This window comes from Phodopus roborovskii, unplaced genomic scaffold (genome assembly GCF_943737965.1).
Source record: "Phodopus roborovskii unplaced genomic scaffold, PHOROB, whole genome shotgun sequence".
In the NCBI taxonomy this organism is placed as follows: domain Eukaryota; kingdom Metazoa; phylum Chordata; class Mammalia; order Rodentia; family Cricetidae; genus Phodopus; species Phodopus roborovskii.
The window spans coordinates 1620955-1642726 of NW_026125489.1; the positions used below are offsets into that span (position 1 = coordinate 1620955).

General features: G+C 52.5%; 2 protein-coding genes across 4 annotated transcripts in view; both read right to left on the minus strand.

Annotated features, from left to right (window-relative positions):
- Window positions 1-1166, minus strand: part of Zbtb39 (zinc finger and BTB domain containing 39) — a 161047-nt gene extending 159881 nt beyond the window's left edge. For all 3 annotated transcript variants that reach the window (XR_007833974.1, XR_007833975.1, XM_051176083.1), the window contains exon 1: window positions 1016-1166. The gene's annotated coding sequence lies outside the window, so the exon portion shown is untranslated. The remainder of the gene's footprint in view (window positions 1-1015) is intronic.
- An 11417-nt stretch (window positions 1167-12583) lies between these two features.
- On the minus strand, window positions 12584-16418 carry Tac3 (tachykinin precursor 3). Its single transcript, XM_051176340.1, has 5 exons — window positions 16305-16418; window positions 13671-13776; window positions 13474-13503; window positions 12845-12898; window positions 12584-12639 (listed from the first exon to the last, which is right to left on the minus strand). Exons 1-5 carry the CDS (start codon window positions 16416-16418, stop codon window positions 12584-12586), a joined length of 360 nt encoding a protein of 119 aa, XP_051032297.1.
- Window positions 16419-21772: the final 5354 nt, after the last annotated feature.

Sequence of the window (21772 nt, forward strand, 5' to 3'; positions counted from 1 at the left end):
GCCTCCAAATAAACCCCACACTCTTTATCCTTTCCCTCATTTATTGATTGATTGATTGATTGAAGCGGGGTCTCACGTAGCCCAGGCTGACTGTGAAATTGCTCTGTTCCTACAGGATGGCCCTGAACTCATGACCCTCCTGCCCCTCCACCTCCCAAATGCTGGAATATAGGTGTGAGCCACCAGACCCAGTTTGAATCCCCTCCTCGCCCTTCCTAGGCAATGTGCCTACCCTCTCTCTGTCCCTTCCCGGAGCCGTTCCGGACGCTGCTTTCTCAAGGCTACTGCATTCTGCAGATGAAGCTAAACAAACACATCATCAGAGGAGAAAGCAAGCGAACGCAACTGTGGTATTTAGCATTACTCAGGGACGCTGCACTTCTCCTTACCAACCTTACTTACACTAACAACTGGACGCCTTAGGAAAGACATCCATGGCACAGGAAAGCGCCCTTCAAGCCCTTTTAATACTTTCCCCGCTGTGGGCTCCCAGGCACCTCGGAAGAACAGCCAGCTAGTCGCATGCTTGTGCGTCTCACAACTCGCCCGTTTCTCCACCGCACCAGCAATCCCCAACTTTTCCCGGGGCCCGGCACTCGTCCGAGTATCCCTGGGCACCAAGCCCCGCGTCCCCGGGCCCTGGCGGCCACTCATCCACGGTGTGAGGGTCCGGCTCCCCGGTCAGACTTGCAACTTGCAAGGAGTGCGTCCCAATGGTCTGGCGGCGCCGCGGTCCCCTCCTCTCCGCCAAGGCAGGGGCCGGACTGGGCTGGGGCGCACGGCGCGGGGAGGGGACCCCTCGGCCGCCCCACACAGCGCGCGCTGCCCCGGGGCGATCCAGGCCGGGCGCCGCGGGATCCGGCCGAGGCGAGGCCCGAGAGCCGCGGCCCGGCCGCCGGGAGGGAGAGAGAGCCGGCTGGGGACACCGGCCGGGCGCGCCCAGCCAGGGCGACGGAAAAGGCCGAGCGAGCGAGCGAGCGAGCGGGAGTCCGGCTCGGCCAGGAGCAGCGCTTACCCGGCTCCACGGGGCCCGAGCACCATCGCCGCCGCCGCCTCACACAAAGGCCCCGGCCCGCCGTGCCCGGCCCGACGAGGAGGCGGCGCCGCCGGCCGCGGCCAGACTCTCCATCCGCCGAGCCGCTCGCCGCGCCGGCCCGGGCCGCCCCCGCCGCCCGGCCCGCAGCGCCCCCCGCCGTCCCGGAGGAGGCAGCGCCCCCCGCCGCACGGCCCGCAGCGCCCCCCGCCGTCCCGGAGGAGCCAGCGCCCCCCGACGGCCGGGCGGAGCCAGGAGCTCGCTCTGAGCCCCCCCCCCGCCCCGCCCGGGGAGTGGAGCAACCCGGAGCAAGCCGGTCTTCCACCGGCTTGGTTGATGAATGCCTGCCCCTGTGAGCCTCCTGAAGGCAGGGATCTGCGGTTTTGCAAGAGCCCCTGTTTCTCGTTTTGTTTGTCACCACGCTTCCTAGGGGTTTCCTAAAGCCTGGGTGCGGGTGCGTGGGTGGACGGGGGTGAACGGATGAACGAACCGAGCATCTCAGGTTAGGACCCTGGGAAGCTCTTATCGTCCAAAGCTGACCCTCCTTCCCCCTAGATGGTCAGACGGAGTCACGGATTCCCTGCGCTTTGGGTGGGCTGAACTGGGTGGGCTCCCTGACCAGACCCCTTCGCCGGCCTTCACCCTCTCTTCAAATGTCCCGCTCAGGACTAGCCATAAAAACACAGCTACCTCCCCTGCCTTCGTCCCGCCTGGAGAGAGTGGGCGTCCAGGCACAGCCGCGGGACAGGCACCATTTCCATCATCTGCCCGTTGGTGGACATCTAGGTTGATTCTGTTCCCTCGGTGTTGTGGATAGAGCAGCGATTACACGAGTGTGAAGCTATCTCTGTGGTAGGATACCAAATCCTTTGACCCAGAAGTGGTATGTCTGGGTTGTATGGTAAGTCTCTTTTTAGCTTTTTAAGAAACACTGTGATTTCCATAGTGGCCACGCCAGCTTACACTCCCATCCCACAGTGAATGGGGGTATGCAAAGGTATGTCTTCTTGCTGTGGGTAAAGAGGCATTCGACTCTGGCTGCTCATTTGAGGGTGGAGCAGTGTCTGCTGGTGGCTGTCTTCATCTACGAGGTATAGAGTGGCAAGCTTCCTGATGAATGAGTCTGGACTAGAGTGCAAGGGAATCACCAGAGTGGCCCACAGACTGGACTATGCACTACAACCTCGGAAAGTAGCACTTAGGGAAAGGGGGTTGGAACGGGAGCAGCCCTGGCATCAGTTGGGTAGTCCTTGTCCTGGGCAATAAGCCATGCAACTGAGCCTCCGCTGTGCACCCAGAACCTTGCCTGCATAAGGGAGGAATTACTGTTAGGGGTTGGCGCTGGAAGAGTACCTCAGCAGATTGGGGCCGAAGAATGGCGCAGAAATCACAGAACAGCTCCCATTGGAGAGATTTGCGCAGAGATTTATTCTTGCAAGGATGGGGAGTGAAGATCACCTCTGACGAGGACAAGAGAGACAGCGCTACAGAGAACCGACCGTGATGGGGATCCTGAGGGCGCGCACGTCCCATCTGGTACCTGGTGATGACATGGCTGCTGGCGTTGAGTCACTGTTACTACGTATGAGTAAAAGGCCTCAGTGGCCCTGTACATGAAGCTACGATAATCGGAACGTATTCTCTTGAATTGCTGGTATTGGGACTTTTCCTCTCTGGGCCAGATGAGTTCAGGGTCTAGTTTGACTTTACAGCAGCACTAACTGTCTCTCTGATGTAGCCATGTCTGGTGGAGTCCTGGCAGGCTTCACTCAGCTCATACTGCTTGGTGAGGTGGGGTGTGTCAGCTGGGTGCTCTGCAGAGAAAATCCTGGGCTCTTTCTCTTATTTCGTATCCGGTGCCTTTTTATTTTGACTTTCTTCCACCCAAACTCCTGGTCTCACAGACAGCATCATGACCTCATCACTCCATTTTCTCAAATTGCCTTCCAAAACTCATGCCTACATTTTATTGTCCCCGTCATCCTTGGTCTCAGAAACTGCTTTTTTGCAGCGGGCAGTGGCTAACTGTAGAGACACAGAACTGATAACTGCTGAGGATAAGTGGTTATTGGATGCTCAGTCTCACCTGAGATGTCGACATCTCCAGGGCTCTGGGGAACTGTGAGACCAAAACAGAACAACACATTTAGAAAGTTAATGGGAGACCAAAACAAGAAAAATATTCCTTGTAGGTTAAGGCTTCTGTTTGCCATTGAGACAGATAAAGTTCCTGTTTGTCCCAAGCTAAGTCCTCGAAAGTTAAGATTTCCAATTGTAATTAAGAAGGTCCTGTCTGGGGTGGGAGAGATGGCTCAGTAGTTAAGAACACTAGCTGGTCTTCCAGAGGTCCTGAGTTCAATTCTCAGTGCCCACATGATGGCTCACAACCATCTGTAATAGGATCTGGTGCCCTCTTCTGGCCTGAAGGGATAAATGCAGACAGAACATACATAATAAATAAATCTTTAAAAAAAAAAAAAAAAAAAAAAAGGAAGAAGGTCCTGTTTGTCCTGGGTTAAATCCTTGCAAAATTAGGTTTCTATTTTTCATTAAGAAGCTCCTGTTTCTAGGGCTGATGTAAACTGCTTGCAACTCCATTTTTTTCCCTTCTCAGGGTATCCCTCTAACAATGTGTAACTGCCGACCTTGTGAACGCCTTATTCTGAAGAGGGACTTCAGGAAGCCCGTGGGGCTGCTGCCTCGCATCCTGACTTAGGATGAGGCAGCTGGCACCAGGTACACCCCAAAATACCGCTTGCTTTACTTGGATAGCCATGGGCTTGTTTTGCTGTTGCTATTTGTTTTCTGTTTGTTTTTTTGGTTTTTTTTCTCCTCACAAATCCCAGGTTTAACAGAATAGCACAGAAGAAGGGGGAGAGAGAATACAAGGATTGGAGCGGGGAGGTTGTGTTTCACCATCCCCAGCGAATTTTTTAAGTAGCTGTGACTGGCGAGACTGGGTCCATTAGTGGCTGTCACAGGTGGAGGGCTCATGAGCCCCACCCCTTTCCAGGATATGCAGGCAGTGTCGTTGTTAGGATGCGTATTGCTGCGATAAAGCAGCGTGTAGGGTGGGTGTTAAGAACCAGGTCCCCTACCCCACCCACCCCACCCACCCCACCGAACCCCTCCTTCAGCAACTCAGCACCAGCAGCACGCGTGCCCTTTAAAAACTGCTCGCCGCCATCGCTGGCCTGCTCTGTGATCTGTTGCACGGTGTGATTTCCAAGGCATTCCTTGGCCCGGAAACACCAGGGTACTGCTCTCTAAACTCTAACATGGGAAAGGGTTTATTTGGCTCATAGTTTTTAGTTTATCGTGAAGGGAAGCCAACGCAAGAACCCAGAAGCGGAAACGGAAGCAGAGGCCGTGGAGAAACTCTGCTCAGAGGCTTGTTTCTCCTACCCCATGACCTCCAGGCCTAGGCGTCTTAGCCCAGGCAAACCTGGCCACTCTCACTCAGAAGTACGCACCCTGGGTCTTTAAAGGAAAGGCTCCACCCACTTCTGCTCTCTTCCCACCCCACCCCTTTCCCCTGAAGGGGCAGAGGACTTTTCCTGTGTCTCCCCCTTCTCTTTTGTCCTCTGTTTGTCTCTCGTTACCTCTTTTCTCTTTCCTTCCCTTATTTTCTTACTTTCCCCCTCAATAAAACTTCCAGTGTGAGCTCTGTTCCCATATGCCTGCCGTCCATCACCCACTGCACCGCTGGACAGGAACGGGGACAGGGACCACACACCTGCCGCACACGGGGGCCGAGTACCGAGCCTGCGGAGGGTGTCCGTACTGAAACACTTGCCAAAAGCTGCCGCCTTTTATTACAGAGAGTGATGGGCTAATGTACCCAAGCCAGGGGACGGGCTAAGCGTAGGAGGAATCATGCACCACCCACACCTGGGGTCAAAGCACCGGCACTGCACACCAGAAGTTTCTGAGAACAACCTAGTTTGCTCAACCTTGCGAGCACGGGAGTTCTCCAGCTGGGTGGGGAGGAAGAGCGCTGTAAGGGACAAGCACTCAAGTTTCCCAACACCAACCCATTATGCTTTTTTCCTAACACTGGGCACATAGATCTTCAATTAAAAAATATTCCCACAGGCTGCCCCCTAGCCTGGTCTCTTGGAGGCGTTTTTCTCAATTGAGCATCTCTTCTCTCAGGTGACCCTAGCTTGTGACAACAAACTGACAAGAAACTAGTGGGCATGGGCAGTTACTGGTTGCTGGCGTGGAGGACATCCACTTTCCTGAGGGTTCGTGAGCAGTTGAGAGCTGAGCCATTTCCTTGCTTGTAGTGAGACATTCACCTTGTCCGCACCTGTGGCATAGACCACGCCCATTGGGGGTGGAGACAGGGCCGGTCGTGACGGGGGTGGGGGTGGGGGGGGGTGGGGGGTGGGGGTGGGGGGAAGGAACTAAGGCTGAGGAGGGGGCTCGGAGAGCTGTCTTGCTTGCTGTGAGGGGACAGGAGCACTTCCGGAGGCATCCTTGGGACCAGGAACCTGCTGGTGTTCATCTGTCTATGTTGTGAGTTATTTCTCCCCGAATAAACATCTATTCGGCCTATTTGTTTCTCCTGATCCTTATTAAACATCAATACTTGTTAGTTTCCCATTTGCCTATAAAGAATCCCTCTCACTCCGGCTCCTAGTTAATTTACAAATTTAGCTTTCACCCCGGGACAAATGGATGAGCTGCCAACTTAACATACCAACGAAGGCACTGGATTCCACTTTGGATGCCTGGTCCTCCCAGCATCCCTCAGCCCCTACCTGTCTCAGAGCTCTCCTGGCTGGCATACCCCCCCACCCTGAACTTTCCAGACCAGGGGCCTTCCCTATATAATCCAGCCATTTTGGTTACCCACTCTCTGTACCTCCCGGCTGCGACACTGTGTTCTGCTCTCCTCTCAATGTCCCCCTCCCCCTCCCCCTTACATGGCCCAGCTCAGTCTGGTCATGTCCACTCTGGACTCTCCCAGATGTCCCCACCTCGGGCTATGTCTCCCTTTTTATCTACAATAACCCTCCTCCTCCACCATACCTGGGAGCAGTTATGTTTCCTTTTATTTATTTATTTATTTCCCCCATTCACTAACCAAGCCAGACTTGGGTGGAGTTATTTCTTTGGTCTGCCGTTGGTGACTTATCTGGGGTGAACAGGCATCTGTCTCTCACAAAAGTTCACACAACAGCCATGAAACCTGTTCTTATAGTACAGGGAGGGGATTTCACTTTGGTCTGCAATGAAGAGGTACTTGAAGGTTGATGCTATATTCCAACAACGGGTACAGCTCCCAGCCTGGGCAAGGCAGCCCCCCAGAGCTCAAGCATGAGTCTAGACACAGGCACAGGTCTCCCAAGATCTCACCAAGTTGCATTAGTCATCGTTAGAGTATGGAGCCAGCAAGCCTCCTGGAAGGTGTGGACCAAAGTGTATACTACTTACTGTCTAGTGCTGTTAAAAGGAAATCACCACACAATCACATTGATGCATGTGCACAAAGCTACAAGGGGAAAGGGGACCTGGAATTTAGTACAAGGATTGGATCTCTGTAGACGTCAACCTCTTTGTAACAGGAAGAAGAGTATCTCGATCCTGTCTTGCTTGTCTAAGTGCAGTAAATAGGAATCTGAGAAGATGGATGTAGTATCACACCCCACCCCACCCCAGTGCTCGGAAGGCAGGAGGATTTGGGGAATTTGAGGTCAGCCTAGGCTACACAGTAAGGAAAGAAAGGGGTGGAGAGAGGGGTAAAGACTGGTTTTAGATAGACTGATTTTTCCTGTGATACCTGGCGCTGTAATATTTGCCTGCCCCACCAGAGAGCAACCTCTCTGCATTTATGTCCCACTCAGCAGACAATTGTAGCAGCTCAGGATTCATGCCAGGTTTGAGCAGAATTCTTGCAGCTTTGACAGCCCTAAGAAATTCTCCCAGGCCCTGCAACTGTGTCTCAAATACCCTGGAGAAAGTTCATGGTGAAAGGTCAAATGGATGACTTCTAGGCAATGGCTCTAATGGCTCTAGAATCTGGAGTAGGGTTCCTTTTTTTTTTTTTTTCATTCTTTTATTTTTTTAACATATTTTTTGGGTTTTTTTTTTTTGCAACATAATATTCATCTCAATCACACTCACTTCCCCTTTTTCCCAGGTCCACCCTCCCACCACCTTCTCCCTATCCCCCCCCCAAAAAAATTGGACCACATGCAATCCGCAATGCCCATATACTCATCAGAATGTGGCCAGTCCCTCAAAGAGTTCTCCCCTCTCCACATGCTGAACTAGAAGCTAAGAACAGAAGCTAATTGCGAAGAGCTCCCCTTCCATCATCTCCATCACACCACACCCTTGTTCTGAGGGAAGCTTAATCCCATACTGAAGAGTCTGGGATGTTCTGCTGGAAGCTTCACTCCAAGTCTTGCTCCCCATCTCTCCAAAGCCTACTGCATCTCAGAAAGCTGCCAAACGATGACCCCCCCTTCCCCTCAGAGATGCTCAAGACCACCCCCCACAAGATATTTAAACTGCCCCCCCCAGTTTTCTTTCTCCTCTCTGGAGGGCTAGAAAGTAATCTGGGAGTGTTGTATTCATTAAACCTGGGCTTTTTCTTTTTTCTTTCTTTTCTTTTTTTTTTTTTTTCCAAGACAGGATTTCTCTGTGTAACAGTCCTGGCATTCACTTGGTAGGCCAGTCTGGCCTCAAACTCACAGAGATCCTCCTGCCTCTGTCTCCAGAGTGCTGAGCATAATGGCGTGCGCTACTGCCACCTGGCAAATTTGAGCTTTTTCTAATTTGGTTTGACTTGGTCTGATTTGGATTGCTGCATGGTGGAGAGACTTATCATGGTGCAGAAACTTCTCAACCCTCAAGGGCCCGATCCCTTCCCAATGGCCACCCATCAAGACTATTTCTCTTTCGAGGGAGAGGTTGTCACAGACGTCCTCAGTGTCTCTCATCCTCAATCTTGTCACTTTTTGACCTGTGAGTGGGAGCTTTCTCTCTCTCCTCACCTACACTGAACAGCTGTCGGTGGGTCGAAAGGAGACCCAGCTGGAAACTAGAACTTTCCCTAAGGTGAAAGAGATGTAGGGCACCTGGCCCTGAGCTTCATCTTTGCGTTTCTCCTGCCCAGGTGCACAACGACTCAGCACCAGGTGATGACCGAGAGCTCCGGGATTTCCCTTGATGTTCCATTGGGTACAGAGCCACCGCTTTGGATCAGTGGGGCTGTGATCGTTAGCACATCAGACTAAAAGACACCCACAGCCATGACGTATAAGGCCACATTCTGGGGTCTCCTATGCTAGTATTGAAAGGGCTGGTATTGGACAGTGCAGAGGAAGAATCTTTGATATTGATTGCCTTTTCTAAGACTACAGCCAGTTAATACTGAAGACATTGCCTTTCTTTTGGCCTCTTTAGTAACCTCCCTGTGTACCCTCCACCCCAACTCCATAAAGCTGTTTGCTTGTCCATAACCCCGCCAGAGTGGGACTTGTGGGGTCTTTGGGGGGGCAATTTTTAATTGGTCTCAGATAAGGAGGTTAACATCAGAACAAAGACAATCATATCTGAAGGTCAGCTTGGTGAACCTATGAGTTTGGAATTTCAGGTTGCTTCCAGGAGCAGGCTACTTAGGTAGCTATGTTGAAGGAATGCCCCCTTACACCCCCCTACCCCCCAACCCCAGCATGAGCAACACTCATGAAAACTTAATCCCGGCCAGCTTCCAGGTAGCTGCACTAGAAGGAACTACACGAGGTCCCTTGCCATTTATTTCTTCCTATCCTTGGGGAGGAACACGAATTCCTTAGCCTTCCACCTCCTTTCCCGAGGGAATGTTAATAAGGCAGCCTCAGGAGGTGAAGATCACAGCTGCTCTGGCCGTAGACCGCGACAATCAGAAGGAACTGGGAGGGAACAGCCACTCTGGCAATGGTTACCATCTCATCCCCCATCTGCTAGAAGCCTCCCTAACATTTGCAGAGCAGGGAAAAGTCTTTACACAGCCCCCTATTCAGCAGTTGCTGGCTGAATTTTCCCAGGTCTCGCCCAGAAACACAAGCAAACCTTTCAAAAGGTCTGTTTCCTTTCGTTCTGAAGCTGAACTATGAAGTCCTTTACTATTACAAACTATCCACATGGGAGAGGTTTCCCCCCTTGTGGCCTAGACTCAGTCCTGGGGGGGGCACCTGGCTTTTTCTTTTGGGTCTCCAACCAGCTCCCAAATCACGACACAGACTTAACTAGTTTTGCATGCCCTTCCTAGCTTAGGCTCCGTTCTGTTCCTGTTCAGCTCCGTTCTGTTCCTGTTCACCTACGTTTGCCTTGGGTCATTTTATCTTCTTTCTGTGTCGTTCTTTCACAGCCTCAGTATACCTAGCTAGCAGCCCGGCATCATACCCCACTGGATCCCTTTTTCTCTCCTCCCCCTTTCCTCTATTTATTCTCTGCTTCCCAGTCCCGCCCATCCTTTCTCTTCCCAGCTATTGGCCATTCAGCTCATTATTAGATCAATCAGGGACCTTATACAGACATGGTAAACCAGCTTTCCATTAATTAAACAAATGCGGCGTAAGCAAATCTGACACACCTTTGCACAGTTAAAGTGATACTCTGCAGCGTGAGCAAATCTGACACACCTTTGCACAGTTAAAGTGATACTCTGCAGCATGAGCAAATCTGACACACCTTTGCACAGTTAAAGTGATACGCTGCAGCGTGAGCAAATCTGACACACCTTTGCACAGTTAAAGTGATACTCTGCAGCGTGAGCAATTCTGACACACCTTTGCACAGTTAAAGTGATACTCTGCAGCGTGAGCAAATCTGACGCGCCTCTGCCTGGTTAAAATAATAATCCACAACACTTCGGTCACAGGGTATGCCGCCACACCGGTGTGTATTCTTTTAGTCACAAATCCATTAATTGTGTGAAGAATTGTTTAGGATTTTATCAGAACAACTCGTATGTGTTCAAAATAAAGATGTGTCTAATTATCGCGTGTAGTGTTTTTGTTTAAATTTTAGCCTTGTGTCCGTGTCTCCCCCCCCCCCCCCCGTGTAGGGGTCCATGCAATGGCACAATGTGGTATAGGGAAATCAGAGGACATCTTTGAGACTTCATTCTCTCCTTCCACAGTGGATTCCAGGGATGGAACTCGGGTAATCAGGCCTGTGTGGCAAGCCCTTTTACCCGCTGAACCACCTTGTATCATCTTTTTGCATGTGTGTATGTCTGGAAAAACCTATTCATTTATCAACCAGTCCCTCACATCACGCCTTTGTGGGGGGGGGGGAAACAACTGTCGTTGAAGAGGAGACATTGTATTTTTGTATTTTTAATGCAGGAAACTACAGAAACCACAGTGCCCAAGGGATTGAAATTATTCATATGCAGCTCCCATGCTGAGCAGGAGAGGGAGTCAAACGGAGGATGGTACAAGCTTGGGATATAGAAAGGGAGTCAGGGGAGCATGCTCTGGGATTGGCACAGAGATGATATCCTGATGATGCAATCCGGGGTCCAGAAGTGGAGTGCTAAAGACAAAAGTAAAAGCTTTAAAACCACATCTGTGTCCTACAAAAACGCCCACTGTCCCGCCCACTGTCCCACCCACCGAGGGGACAAGGGATGGCTGCCTCTGCAGAAGGGAAAGCTTCCCTCCCTTTGTCCAGCAGCCGTTGGGCTGGGGGGCTGACAGCTGGCAGCAGGTGCCTGCCCCTTCCACCGTGTGCTAAACGCTGTGTCATGCTCTGTGGAGTGCATGCAGAACAGTGAAGTGACAGATTCCTGTCACCCAGGAGGCTGACACAGACACAGCCCATCCACAGTGGCTGGTGCCCCCCTGCTTAACCAAGTCCTTCCCAGACAGGCTCTGAGCTGCTTCTGTTTCCAGTAGCTTCGTCTGAATGAAGTCGGATGATTGCAGTCATCCGTGTTGATCCGCTTCCTCTAATTGCCTTTAAATGCTAGCCCCTGGGGACCACATGTCCCCTCTGCCTGGCACCTAACAGGTTTAGAATACCCTCGGTGGTGAGATTAGAAAGGCTGCAATTACTGGCTCAGTCCCTCTGAAAGAACTTGGATTCGCCAGCAAATATTAAAAGCAGATTTCCACACTTGCATTTACCATTTGTATAAAATACTATGGCAAAATTGCACTGCAATTATCTTTATGGCCAATGCATAACACTGGAGGAGAGTATGTCACCCAGATATAGAGCTACCCGTATAATTATCTGGCCATCGGCAGGACTGAAATAACCATCTAATGAGAGCAAAATGATATGGTAAACACCATGTAATCAGCAAGTTACAGTTATTATAACCCTTTGTGCCCTCTCACCCAACAGTAGATGGGAGACTGGACCCAGTCCCTGGTCCGAGGGAGCCATGAACAGGTGGTATCAAGGGTCAGATCCTTGGGTCTCAGACTGACCACCCTGAGGCCTGCAACTGTGAATTCCGGAACAAGGGGAGAGGGGAAGGAGCCTGTGTAGATTGCAGAGGCTTCCCAGGCCCCCTTCACTCCTGGACTTCCTTCCCTTTAGAAGCCAGCAAAAAGGAAGGCATCAATTGAGTGGCCTGGCCGTTGCCATGTGTGGGTAGACAGCTGCATCAAGGCAGAAATTTCTGTGCTTTGACTAGACTTCCCTGAAGGGCTTTCACACTAGTGGACAAGTGAGGAATCTCACAGCCCACTCATCCCTGAGGTCTGGCCTAGATGTCTCTCATCAGTCAGACAAAAGCCAGCCAGGGGGACAAGAGGAAATTCTCCATCCGCCCTCCCCAGTGCTCAGCTTCCAAGCTGTCACCATCCTTCTATTCCAGATGGGGAAACTGAGGCTCAGTGTTAAGTCGCTTGGCTAAGGGGACACAGCTAGAGAAAGGCAGGTCCAGAATTGAATTTAGGTCCAGTTCTAATACATTCTGCCGTGCTGGGAGGCTAAGATGTGGTTTCCGGCTATTTCCAGACTTTTAGCTTCCCTGAATCTCTTCCTAAATTGTAATTGTACTGACTGCATTCTGACACTGTAACTCAGCACAGCTCAGCCTACTTGAGAGGCAAACACTTGGAGCTGTGAGTCGGACCTACAGTGACCGGAAGACGATCTCACCATCTTTTGAACAGATCACAAGACGACAGTGTCCAAAAACACCAGCTGACCACTGGAGAAAGCCCCACAGGACCTCTCTCTCCCTGCTTCCTACCACACCTCTCTGTCTGCTCAGCAATCGGCAGGGTCCATGGCACGGGAGAGAGAGAGAGAGAGAGAGGGAGAGAGAGGGAGAGAGGGAGAGAGAGAGAGAGAGAGAGAGAGAGAGAGAGAGAGAGAGAGAGAGAGAGAGAGAGCGTGTATTTCTGAGCATCACTGCGGTTGATACTCCCTGTGCTGGACACTGGTGGTGTGTCTGTGTTTTAAGTCAAAGGTGTGTGCTGTGCATTGGTAGCCTCTGTGGAAACCACAGCTGACGGTTGTTCCCCCCCTTTCCCCCTCACGCCTCACCCCTCCAGCCAACCGTGCTTTACCTTATTCTGTGCCGGGGGCCTATTTCAGGGTGCCAAAGCTGGAGGTATTCTCTTCAACCACATCAGTGGGGGTGTCTGGGGTGGAGTAAACATGTGTCAGGAGGGATTCTTCAAATCAGTGGAGAGCTGTCTGTGAAAGACAGCTCTGGAGGACAGAGCTGGGAAGATGGGGAGGGTAGAACCTTCTCTCCCTCTCTCAGCCCCACTGAGGGCAAAAATTGGGAGACACTTCTGACAGAGCCTCGGCAGTACCCAGACCTTCCCCCTGGGTGTACCCTACCTGGCTGGTTGTTCCTCTTGCCCATGAGTCCCACAAAGAAATCATGCATGTCGCCTGCAAGAAAAAGGCCAGTGTTGTCAAGATGTCTGGAACTCTCTCTGTGTCTCTCTCTACAAGGTCTAAGTATGCTACCCTGCCCTGGAACTTGCGGCGTAGCCCAGGCTAGCCTTGTGCTCTCCATCTCCCCTCTCTTCACCTCTGAGTTCTGGAATTACAAAGGTGGTGTGTCGGCACATCTGGCTCCTCTTTATCTCATTGGAGCCTGAACCCCACAGCTGGCTCGTGTATTATCTGCCCGATTTCTCTGTCCACCCCTCTCCCAGCACTCGGGCCCACATTTCATCAGTTTTCTTCCGCAGCAGGTGCTTGGTTTAGACTCTCCATGCCCTCAGGAGAGCCCCCGGGTCCCAGTGACCAACCAGGGAGGGACGGGACACCCTCCCATGGCCTTCACACCTGCTCTCTCTCCTTCCCTGGTGCCAACTCCCACTCAGAAAGGCTGGCTAAGCAATTGCAGCTGGTATACTGTCCACACCAGCTGAGATGAGGTCAGTAAAACTGGCCTGCCGGCTGCATGCCCGTGGGATGCTGGGCCAAAGGTCAGCACAGATAAGGGAGAAGCTACTCACGTTTCTGCGGAAGCGATGTCTCCTTTGGTCCTATGAAGCCAAGCGCAGAGTGTGGGGAAGTAGTAATTAGGGAGGGATTCAAATCACAGCCCCCTCCTTCACTCACCAACTCACTAGGACACCCCACCTCCCTCCCTGCTGAAGGGGTTTCCCTGGCCACTCTAATCTTTGGGACGATGCCCCTTGCCCCTTCTTACCCATGCTGGCCTTGCTCAGCACCTTCAGCAACCCTTCCAGAGAGACGGAGCGGCTGTCGTAGAGTCTCCGCAGCAGGGACTGCGGCAGCTGGTAGAGGTCAGAGTCCTTGTAGGGGAGAGGGACAGAGAGCTGAGGGACAAGGCCCAAACCCATCCGCTCTCTTCCTGCGCAAGACAGCCTTGCCCCAAACCCACCACAGCTGAACCCAACACCCCATTCCCCCAGGATTTCTTCTGGTTTACCCTGGAAGAGAAGAGTGTGTGTGTGTGTGTGTGTGTGTGTGTGTGTGTGTGTGTGGAGTGTGATGTATGGACCCGGGAGCCTCAGCTCTGGAGGGAGTTAGAAACACAGACTCCTACCTTTAACCTGGGTACGACCTGAATCTCAATGTGACCCCATGGTGTTCATGTGCTTGGTGAAACCATGTGGAAGCTTCTGGATGGCTGGCCTGGTGGCCTCAGACTGCCTCCCTGGGATGCTGGTCATGCTGTCTCCCAAGGCCAAGGGTGGTTGTCTCCTGCAACCCCCCCACCCACTTCATGCCACCTCTCAGTGACAAAGCCACAGGTTTAGAAACCAGCTTGCTAGAGACGCAGCCAGTCCACGGAGTGAGCCCTGAGTCCCTCACGCCCCACAGAGGCCCATCACACAGCAAGTGTCCTCTAGCCTGTGCTCACGGGCAGGACTCGGTCCTGGGGTCAGGTGGCAGTGAGCAGCAGGGCAGATGTGAGATTCCCTACTCTGTGCTGTTGGCTCTCCTCCCCTGTCTCTGTAGCTTTCTGCTTCTAGCTTTTGTCTTCCTCACCCCGTTCTACCCTCCATCTACCCTCCATCTAGAATTTCGGAAAGGCTGCCTGCTCAGCATGGCATTTCTTCTACTCTACCAACAGAGCCCCAGATTCCAGAGCCGCTGCTGCTCCAAGAGAGCGCTGACCATCCTCTCTCTGTCTGTCTGTCTGTCTGTCTGTCTGTCTGTCTGTCTGTCTGTCTCCCTCTCCCTCTCCCTCTCCCTCTCCCTAGCAACTTGAGCACAGCAGGGTTGGTGGGTACATGCCAGAGCCCCAGAGAGATGCTGCTGTTGACTGCTAGAAGATGGCTACCTGAATCTCAGTTGTACCAGAATTCTAGTGTCCTTGGGCTGCAGTGGACCCCCAGGGTACCCCCCCATCTCATCCTCACAGACGTTGCGGAGAGAGACGGTCTCTTTTGTTGACCAAGAGAGGCAGAGGGGTTTCTGGGTGTCCTAGGTGCTGTAGCAGGCTTATCTCTGAAGAACCCAGACAGTCCTACCGCCCTGGCCACACAAGGCCCAGCCTGTACTTGACACTCACTGAGCAGGGGGTTTTGCTTGGATCTGGTGCAACTGTTGCTGCCTGCACAGCTGCCCTGGCGAGCAAGAGCATGTCTCTCTCTCTCTCTCTCTCTCTCTCTCTCTCTCTCTCTCTCTCCCTCCCTCCATGTGTGTATGTGTGTGTGTGTGTACTGCTCTCTCTGTATACTCTCTCTGTGTGTGTGTGTGTGTACTGCTCTCTCTCTCTCTCTCTGTATTCTCTCTCTCTGTATTCTCTCTCTCTCTCTCTCTCTCTCTCTCTCTCTCTCTCTCTCTCTCTTCCTCCCTCCCTCTCTGCCCAGCTCATAGCTTTCCAGAAGCCACTTTTTCCAAATTGTTCAAATACTCAGCCCACCTCCTGTAATGAGATGCTAAGCAGATCGGAGCTGGAGAGGCAGAAGGCTTCGCACGCTGAATTTGTAATAAGTCCCACCTGTAATCATCTTAAAAGCATTTGTAACTGCTGTCAACTCAAAACCCTGAAAAGACTTCCTCCCTGCGCTCCCCCCACCCCACCGATCCTGACAAGTCCTATTCTTTTTCTTAGAGGAACTTTGGGGACCCAGGCTCACCCTGGCTCATTTTTCGATTTCTGTTTTACTCGTCTGACAAAGCAGAGGCTGGAGGTAGGCAAGGGAGAGGAGAGGAGGGAAAGCCTTGGGGCTTTAGACACGCCAGAGACTGTGGGAGGTGGGTAAGCAGAGGGTGGGGGCGGTACCTGCGTCTTGAAACTAAAAGAACATGTGTAGCTCACAGATGAAACAGCAGAGGGCCACTTGGGGGAGAAACTCTGCCTGCATCTGGCTCTGTTGAGGGAGAGCTATCCCTTGCCAAGAGACGGAACTGAGCCAGACCACAGAGAACTTATGTGGCCAACTTACCCATAGCATCCTCAACAAAAAAAAAAAAAAAAAAAAAAAAAAAAACTGAACATTTTTAATTTAAAAAATTGTAATTACTATATAACTACATTGCTTCTCCCATGTCCTTTTTCCCTCTCCCACATACTCGCCCCTTGCTCTCTCAAATCCCTGCCTCTTCCTTAATTGTTGTGATGTATAAACTCCTAAATATATCAATGCAAACTACTCAGTCTGTATAATGCCAGCAGCATTTTTTAGGGTACACTTAATCTACAAGACGCAGAGAGATACCCTGGAGACAACAGAAACAGGAGAAGACCAGAGATCTAAAGAAATTTAGAGACAAAATTACCAACCCCACCAGCGACCTCCCTCCCTCCCTCCCTCCAGACAGAACCAAGTCTCCCTGCAGTCTTGGACTCTGTTAGGGGACACCTTACCTTACTGTGCCTCCCACCAGGCGCCACCTGTTCCTGAGACTCCTCACAGACAGCCCCAAAGCTGCAAGCCACGCTGAGCGCTAGGATGGTGGTGATCAGCATGGAGCTCCTCATGGTGTCTAAATGGTAAAAGGAGGAAGACACAGCTTGGTGGGAACCCGGCAGGCCATCCTGACCAGCAGGTGGGCTCCTTCACGCTCTCCCAGCTCTCCCAGCTCTCCCAGCTAGCTCTCCACCTCCCCTATCCAAGCCCTGATCTGAAGAGAATGAGCTGCATCTTTGAGAAGGGGGGGTCCCCCCATCAAACATCTCCCCAGGATCTTCCCATCAAGGAGCAGTGACCTGTGCTGGTGTCTCTGGATGATAGACTCACAGGGTGTGCACTGGTCTGTGTCTTTACCTAGCTTGAGAGGGGACCCCGGATACTGTCTTACAGTGCTAGATAACCCCGAGACTTCGAGAAAAACTTTCTAACATGTAAGAATCAGTCTTGATGCTGGCCCCAAACCAAACGTTAACAGCTCCCCGTCCTCAGGCCTTTTTCGCTTTCCTTCCTGGTACCCTACTTGCCGGTCAGAGACTGCCCTCTCTTTTATCCCCTTCTGGTTCTCACCCATCATCCTCGGGGCCACCACACCAAACCATCTTCCCGGAACCTACCTGTGGAGCTAGATGGAGGGCTCTGGAGTGCAGGGGCTCTGGAAGGTGGCTCCTGCCTTCCCAGTCCCAGCTCCCTGATAAAGGTTCTGGGAGGGTTTGGGGGAGCCGAGGGGAGGGGCTGAGAGTCACCAATCCCAGGGTGGCTGGAGGGGAGGAGGAAAGCTGGTAGGGGAGAAGACACAGGCTGCAGTCACACACCCAGACACGCAGGCTCACGCACGCACACACACACACACACACACACACACACACACACACACACACAGGACCAGCAGCGAGCTACAGTTGTCCAGCAGCCCGCTTTCCAAAGGCACCCAAGGCAGGCACTCTAAGGAATGCCGTTGTATGTGATTTCTCACAAAATTGCACGGCAGGTCTAGCTCAGTAGGTGTGACTCCTGGACCTTTTCCTCATAACTCACCAGCTCCTCTCCCTTTAAACCTCCAAGCTTGACAACCGGCCTGGAGCAGCTCACACAGGTGTCTCTGACAGCTGGGGCGGAGGCCCCACTTGAAGACTGGGGATGAGCTGGCTCCTTCTGCCCTGTCCCTCCCAGTGGAAGCTGTCTCTTCTGGTCCTCACCCCAGTGGAGATGCAGGGATGCTGGACTGAAGACTGAGACCCCCCCAGCCTTGGTGACCCCCATATCCACACCCTTTTCCTTCCTGGCTGAATCGGCTGCCTCAGCTGCCTCATGCTGGAGCTCTACCCTCCATCCCTCCTGCTTCAGGGAGAAGGAAATGAACGAACAGCATGACCATGCCCGTCCTGTCCTCACCTTGCTCTGCTTAGCAACGTTCATCTCTTATTTTTCTCAAAGTGCAGACATCTTCTCTGACCCTTCCAGCCCTTGTTTATATCCCACACAGATGAGGGTCTTTTCTATAGTTTCTTAGCCCAGGACGGAGAGACGGGAGACGAGAGCCAGGGTCAGAATTAGAACTCAGAGAAGGCCAATAACACACTGGGAAAGTGGCAACTGGGACCTGGCCACAGGGTGTGGATACACGTATCAGGAGCTTAGATATGCAGTAAGATTAGATATTCCTCACCTTCACAATAGAAATAAGAAATGTACCCATTTTCTGATTAGGAAACTGAGGCCAGAGAGGTTCAGTGACTTGCTCCAGTATACACAGCAATCAGGTTCTTCTTATTCCAAATCTCTCTGTTTGTTTGTTTGTTTGTTTGTTTGAAGACAGGGTTTCCCTGTGTAACACCTCTGGCTGGCCTGGAACTCACTCTGTAAACCAGGCTGACCTCGAACTCACAGAGATCCGCCTGCCACCACCTGCCGGCTAAATCTCTTTTTTCTCTACCTTTGCATGTTGACCTTTGAGGGAAACCATTCGCTCTTCCCTAAGGCACAGAGGACCATCTTTCTGAGTCTCAGAGATTTGGAAACTTCAACCCTTTTACATCTTAGGATGAAGAGAAGGTATTCTGCACCCCCTCTTTACCACAGACTCTTCCAATCCCCGCACTTGAAGTTACTTCCACCCTGTACCCCCTACTCTCGTCTTCCAGCACTTATATCCAACATGCTGATATTTTATCACTTATATTTTATTTCTTGTCTTTGTCAAATATACCAGCTCTACTAAGCATCGCAAAGACAAGGGTTTTTGTTATATGGTATTCCTTGCCCTATAGCATTGGTATATCATAGATGCTCAATAAAAATTTATGAAAAAGGATCCAGACAATGGTGGCGCACGCCTTTAATCCCAGCATTTGGGAGGCAGAGGCAGGTGGATCTTTGTGAATTCAAGGCCAGCCTGGTTTACAAAGGGAGTTTCAGGACAGCCAGGAGTACACAGAGAAACCCTGTCTCAACACCCCCCCACACACACAAAAAAAAAAAAAATCTGAAAAAGAAAGCCAGAGGATTTTTTTGTTTTGTTGTTTTGATTTTGTAAATTTCTACTCCCAAACAGGAACACCTCTGGCATTAATGGGGCCCACATTTCTCCCCTCCCCACATACCCTGTGACTTGAGTCATATAGTGATAGAAAGTCACTGGCTGCACAGGGCCCCTTGTCCACCCCAGAATGTGGGTAGCAGCTGGGTATCAACGTCTCTTTACGATAGGAGAGGCTAATGGGACCTCATTAAAAGCTTCTCGTTGCCCAGTTAATTGCAGGGCTGTGTGTGCAAAGAACATGGACCAGCTCCCAGAGCTGTGAACTTTCGGTGGGAAGAGGAATAGAAGTGGCAGGCTGTTTACATGCAAATGGCATAGCATGTTCATTCGAGAAGCCCAGGTACTGTTTCTTATCGGACCTAGCCTAGATGACTCCTTCTCCTCCTCCTCTCCGATCTGCAACGATCTAAAGACAGAAGGCCAAGGGAGTTAGGCTGTGTGTGCAGGGCAGATGAGTTCAAAAGCTGAGGACCAAAAGCCCAGTGGCCCCAGCTCTGTCAACCCCTCCCCCAACACAGCATCGCCATCCCCGAGCCCCCCAGCCCCGAGCCCTGACGCCAGGGAAGCAGGGGTTCTGCAAAGGTCCCACCATGAATAATGTCCTTTGATGATGCTGTATCTCACAGAGGATGCCAGGCTGGGAGGGAGCTGATCACCCTTGATCTCTAGGATTAGCAAAGACTTGAAAGGGCTGATGCTGACCCAAGTCAGAGAGGGGATGAAGGAGGGAGCTGTTAGGAGCTGAGCCAGGCAGCTTCACTTGGCCCACAAATCATATCCCAATGACAGTCTGTCGCAGCTGTGGAGAGCTGCTACAGACCTATCTATCGAGGTTTCGTGCGTGTTTCTTCTTTATTTGAGGCACATCTCGGATGCTGTCTCCATCAAGAAGACATGAACTCCAGGGCCTGGAGCGGCATCCCTGACTCCACTGTATGTATGTGCAATCAGTTGTACAGAGGTGAGATGGGTTAGATGGCCGTTCTCTAGGGACACAAAGCTGTGTGCTTGCCCAGCATGTGCTCAGCAGCAGACTCCTCCGTATCTTGGAGAGATGCTGAGGAGGGGGTGGGGTGGCCCTGTGTGAGTGACACTGGACAGAGAAGGACAGGACGGCAGTTCTCTGTCAGCCGGAACCTGCATCGAGAGCTAGGAAGAGGCCCTGAGGGTACAGGGGGCACGTGGCTGAGCCCGGACTGTTTTAGAGCTGGATTGAGACAGGAGGCCCTTGAGTGGCTCCTCAGTGGGGGGAGCCAGGGTGGTCCAGGAGAGCTTGTGGCCCTTAGAGGTTGAGAGTGCTGGCTGTGGTGATGCAGGTTGGTGCAGAACCCATGACAAAAACAGAGTCCTACGGTGAAAGTCTATTTCAGCCCTTCTCCGTAGGTGGGAAACCCATAGGCACAAAAGAGGAGCGCTTGGGACTTCAGGACCCTGGGCTCCAGAAGAGAGGAAAGGAGGCAGGGGGAGGCGGGAGAGGGTGGTGAGCCCCACCCATCCTTGAACCGGCACCCATCAACAAGGAAGAATGGAGACCCAGTTAGCCCTCCCCATCCCCCACCGGGGAGCGGGCGGCTCGCTCAGCCCTGGGTAAAGAAGAGCAGGCTTGTGAGCAGCAGCTGCATTTTCTCCTGAAATTGCTTCTGAAAATGGCCAGACACTTCACCGGGAAAGTGACGACAATTTGGGCCCTGGGAGCAGTAGATGAGGTGGAGAGCGGGGGCGATCAGGCTCAGGTCATCACCCACGCCCAGCCAGACAAGATCTTCCGATTCTGAGAAGTCAAGGTTGGAGTTGTCATCTGGGGAGTGGGAGGCTAGCCAGAGCCCGAGCTGTGGCCTCCAGCCCCACACAGCCCCGACAGGACAGGCTCTAGCCTCTGCTGCCCGGGGCCCACTGCAGCCCAGAGCAGGGTGTGCCAAAGCTGGGGCTTGGGCTCAGAGAGGGGTGGGGGGGAGGGGGAGAAAGAGAGAGAGAGAGAGGGAGAGAGAGGGAGAGAGAGAGAGGGAGAGAGAGAGAGAGGGAGAGAGAGATTAATCTGCAGGCAGGAAGGGTAGTTAATCAGGTCCCTGCCAGCGTGATTACTTGGACCCGTGAGCTGCCTAGCGATGGAGGCTGCAAGAGATCCAGCCTCAGCTCAGTGGAGAAGGCGTGGAGGAGGCAGGGGGAGGCAGGCAGGGGGAGGTGGGGAGAGACATCCAGAGACACCCCTCCCTAATCTCTCCCTGGGTACAGATCTAAATTTCATGGCTGTGTGCAGCATGTTCCCAAAAGACAGAACAGGGTAGCGAGACAAGGCCGTCTCTGAGGAGAGAGATGAAGGGCGGGGAGGAAGGTATACAGCAGTAGCTTTCTAAAAGACATTACAGATTAACAATGTCGAAGCCCACACAAACCGGGACAGTGAGGTGGCGTGACAGTCCGAGACCGAGAACAAATAATGACCGTGACACAGAGAAAATGAAAGAGGACAAGAGGAAAGGAGTCAGTTCTAGAAAGTCTACCCGTCAAGGGCCACCAGCTGTGGGACAGCGGCCGGCGGCAGCTTGGCATCTCTGGGGCACAGAGAGGGAGAGGGTTCCTGGGAGGCAGGTGTGGTGCAGCCCTCCTCTGGGGTAGAGAACGATAGACATACCAGGGGCAGGGTCCCCGCATACCCCGGTTTGCCTCAGCTTGCATGGGCCTGCAGCCTTGGGCTTCTTTTCCAGGCCACATCTCCAAGGAACCTAGTCTCCAAGGCAGGCACCCTCAAGTCTTCCCTCAGGGACACACTTAATGAATCAGCTCATCGGCCACCGGCCACCTGAGCCCTATCCCGGACTCCCACACCCCACCCCAGTCTCCACCAGAGCTCAGCCGGTCGAGGAGGCCAGAGACAATTCCCCT

What these genes read in the sequence shown, in the direction of transcription:
- Tac3 (XM_051176340.1), bottom strand. Translation starts at nt 16,418, where the DNA reads ATGAGGAGCTCCATGCTGATCACCACCATCCTAGCGCTCAGCGTGGCT. An exon ending in GCTGAGCAAGGCCAGCATGG is followed by an intron (nt 13,504 to 13,670) that starts GTAAGAAGGGGC and finishes TTGGCTTCATAG; the next exon opens with GACCAAAGGAGACATCGCTT. An exon ending in GACATCGCTTCCGCAGAAAC is followed by an intron (nt 12,899 to 13,473) that starts GTGAGTAGCTTC and finishes TTTTTCTTGCAG; the next exon opens with GCGACATGCATGATTTCTTT.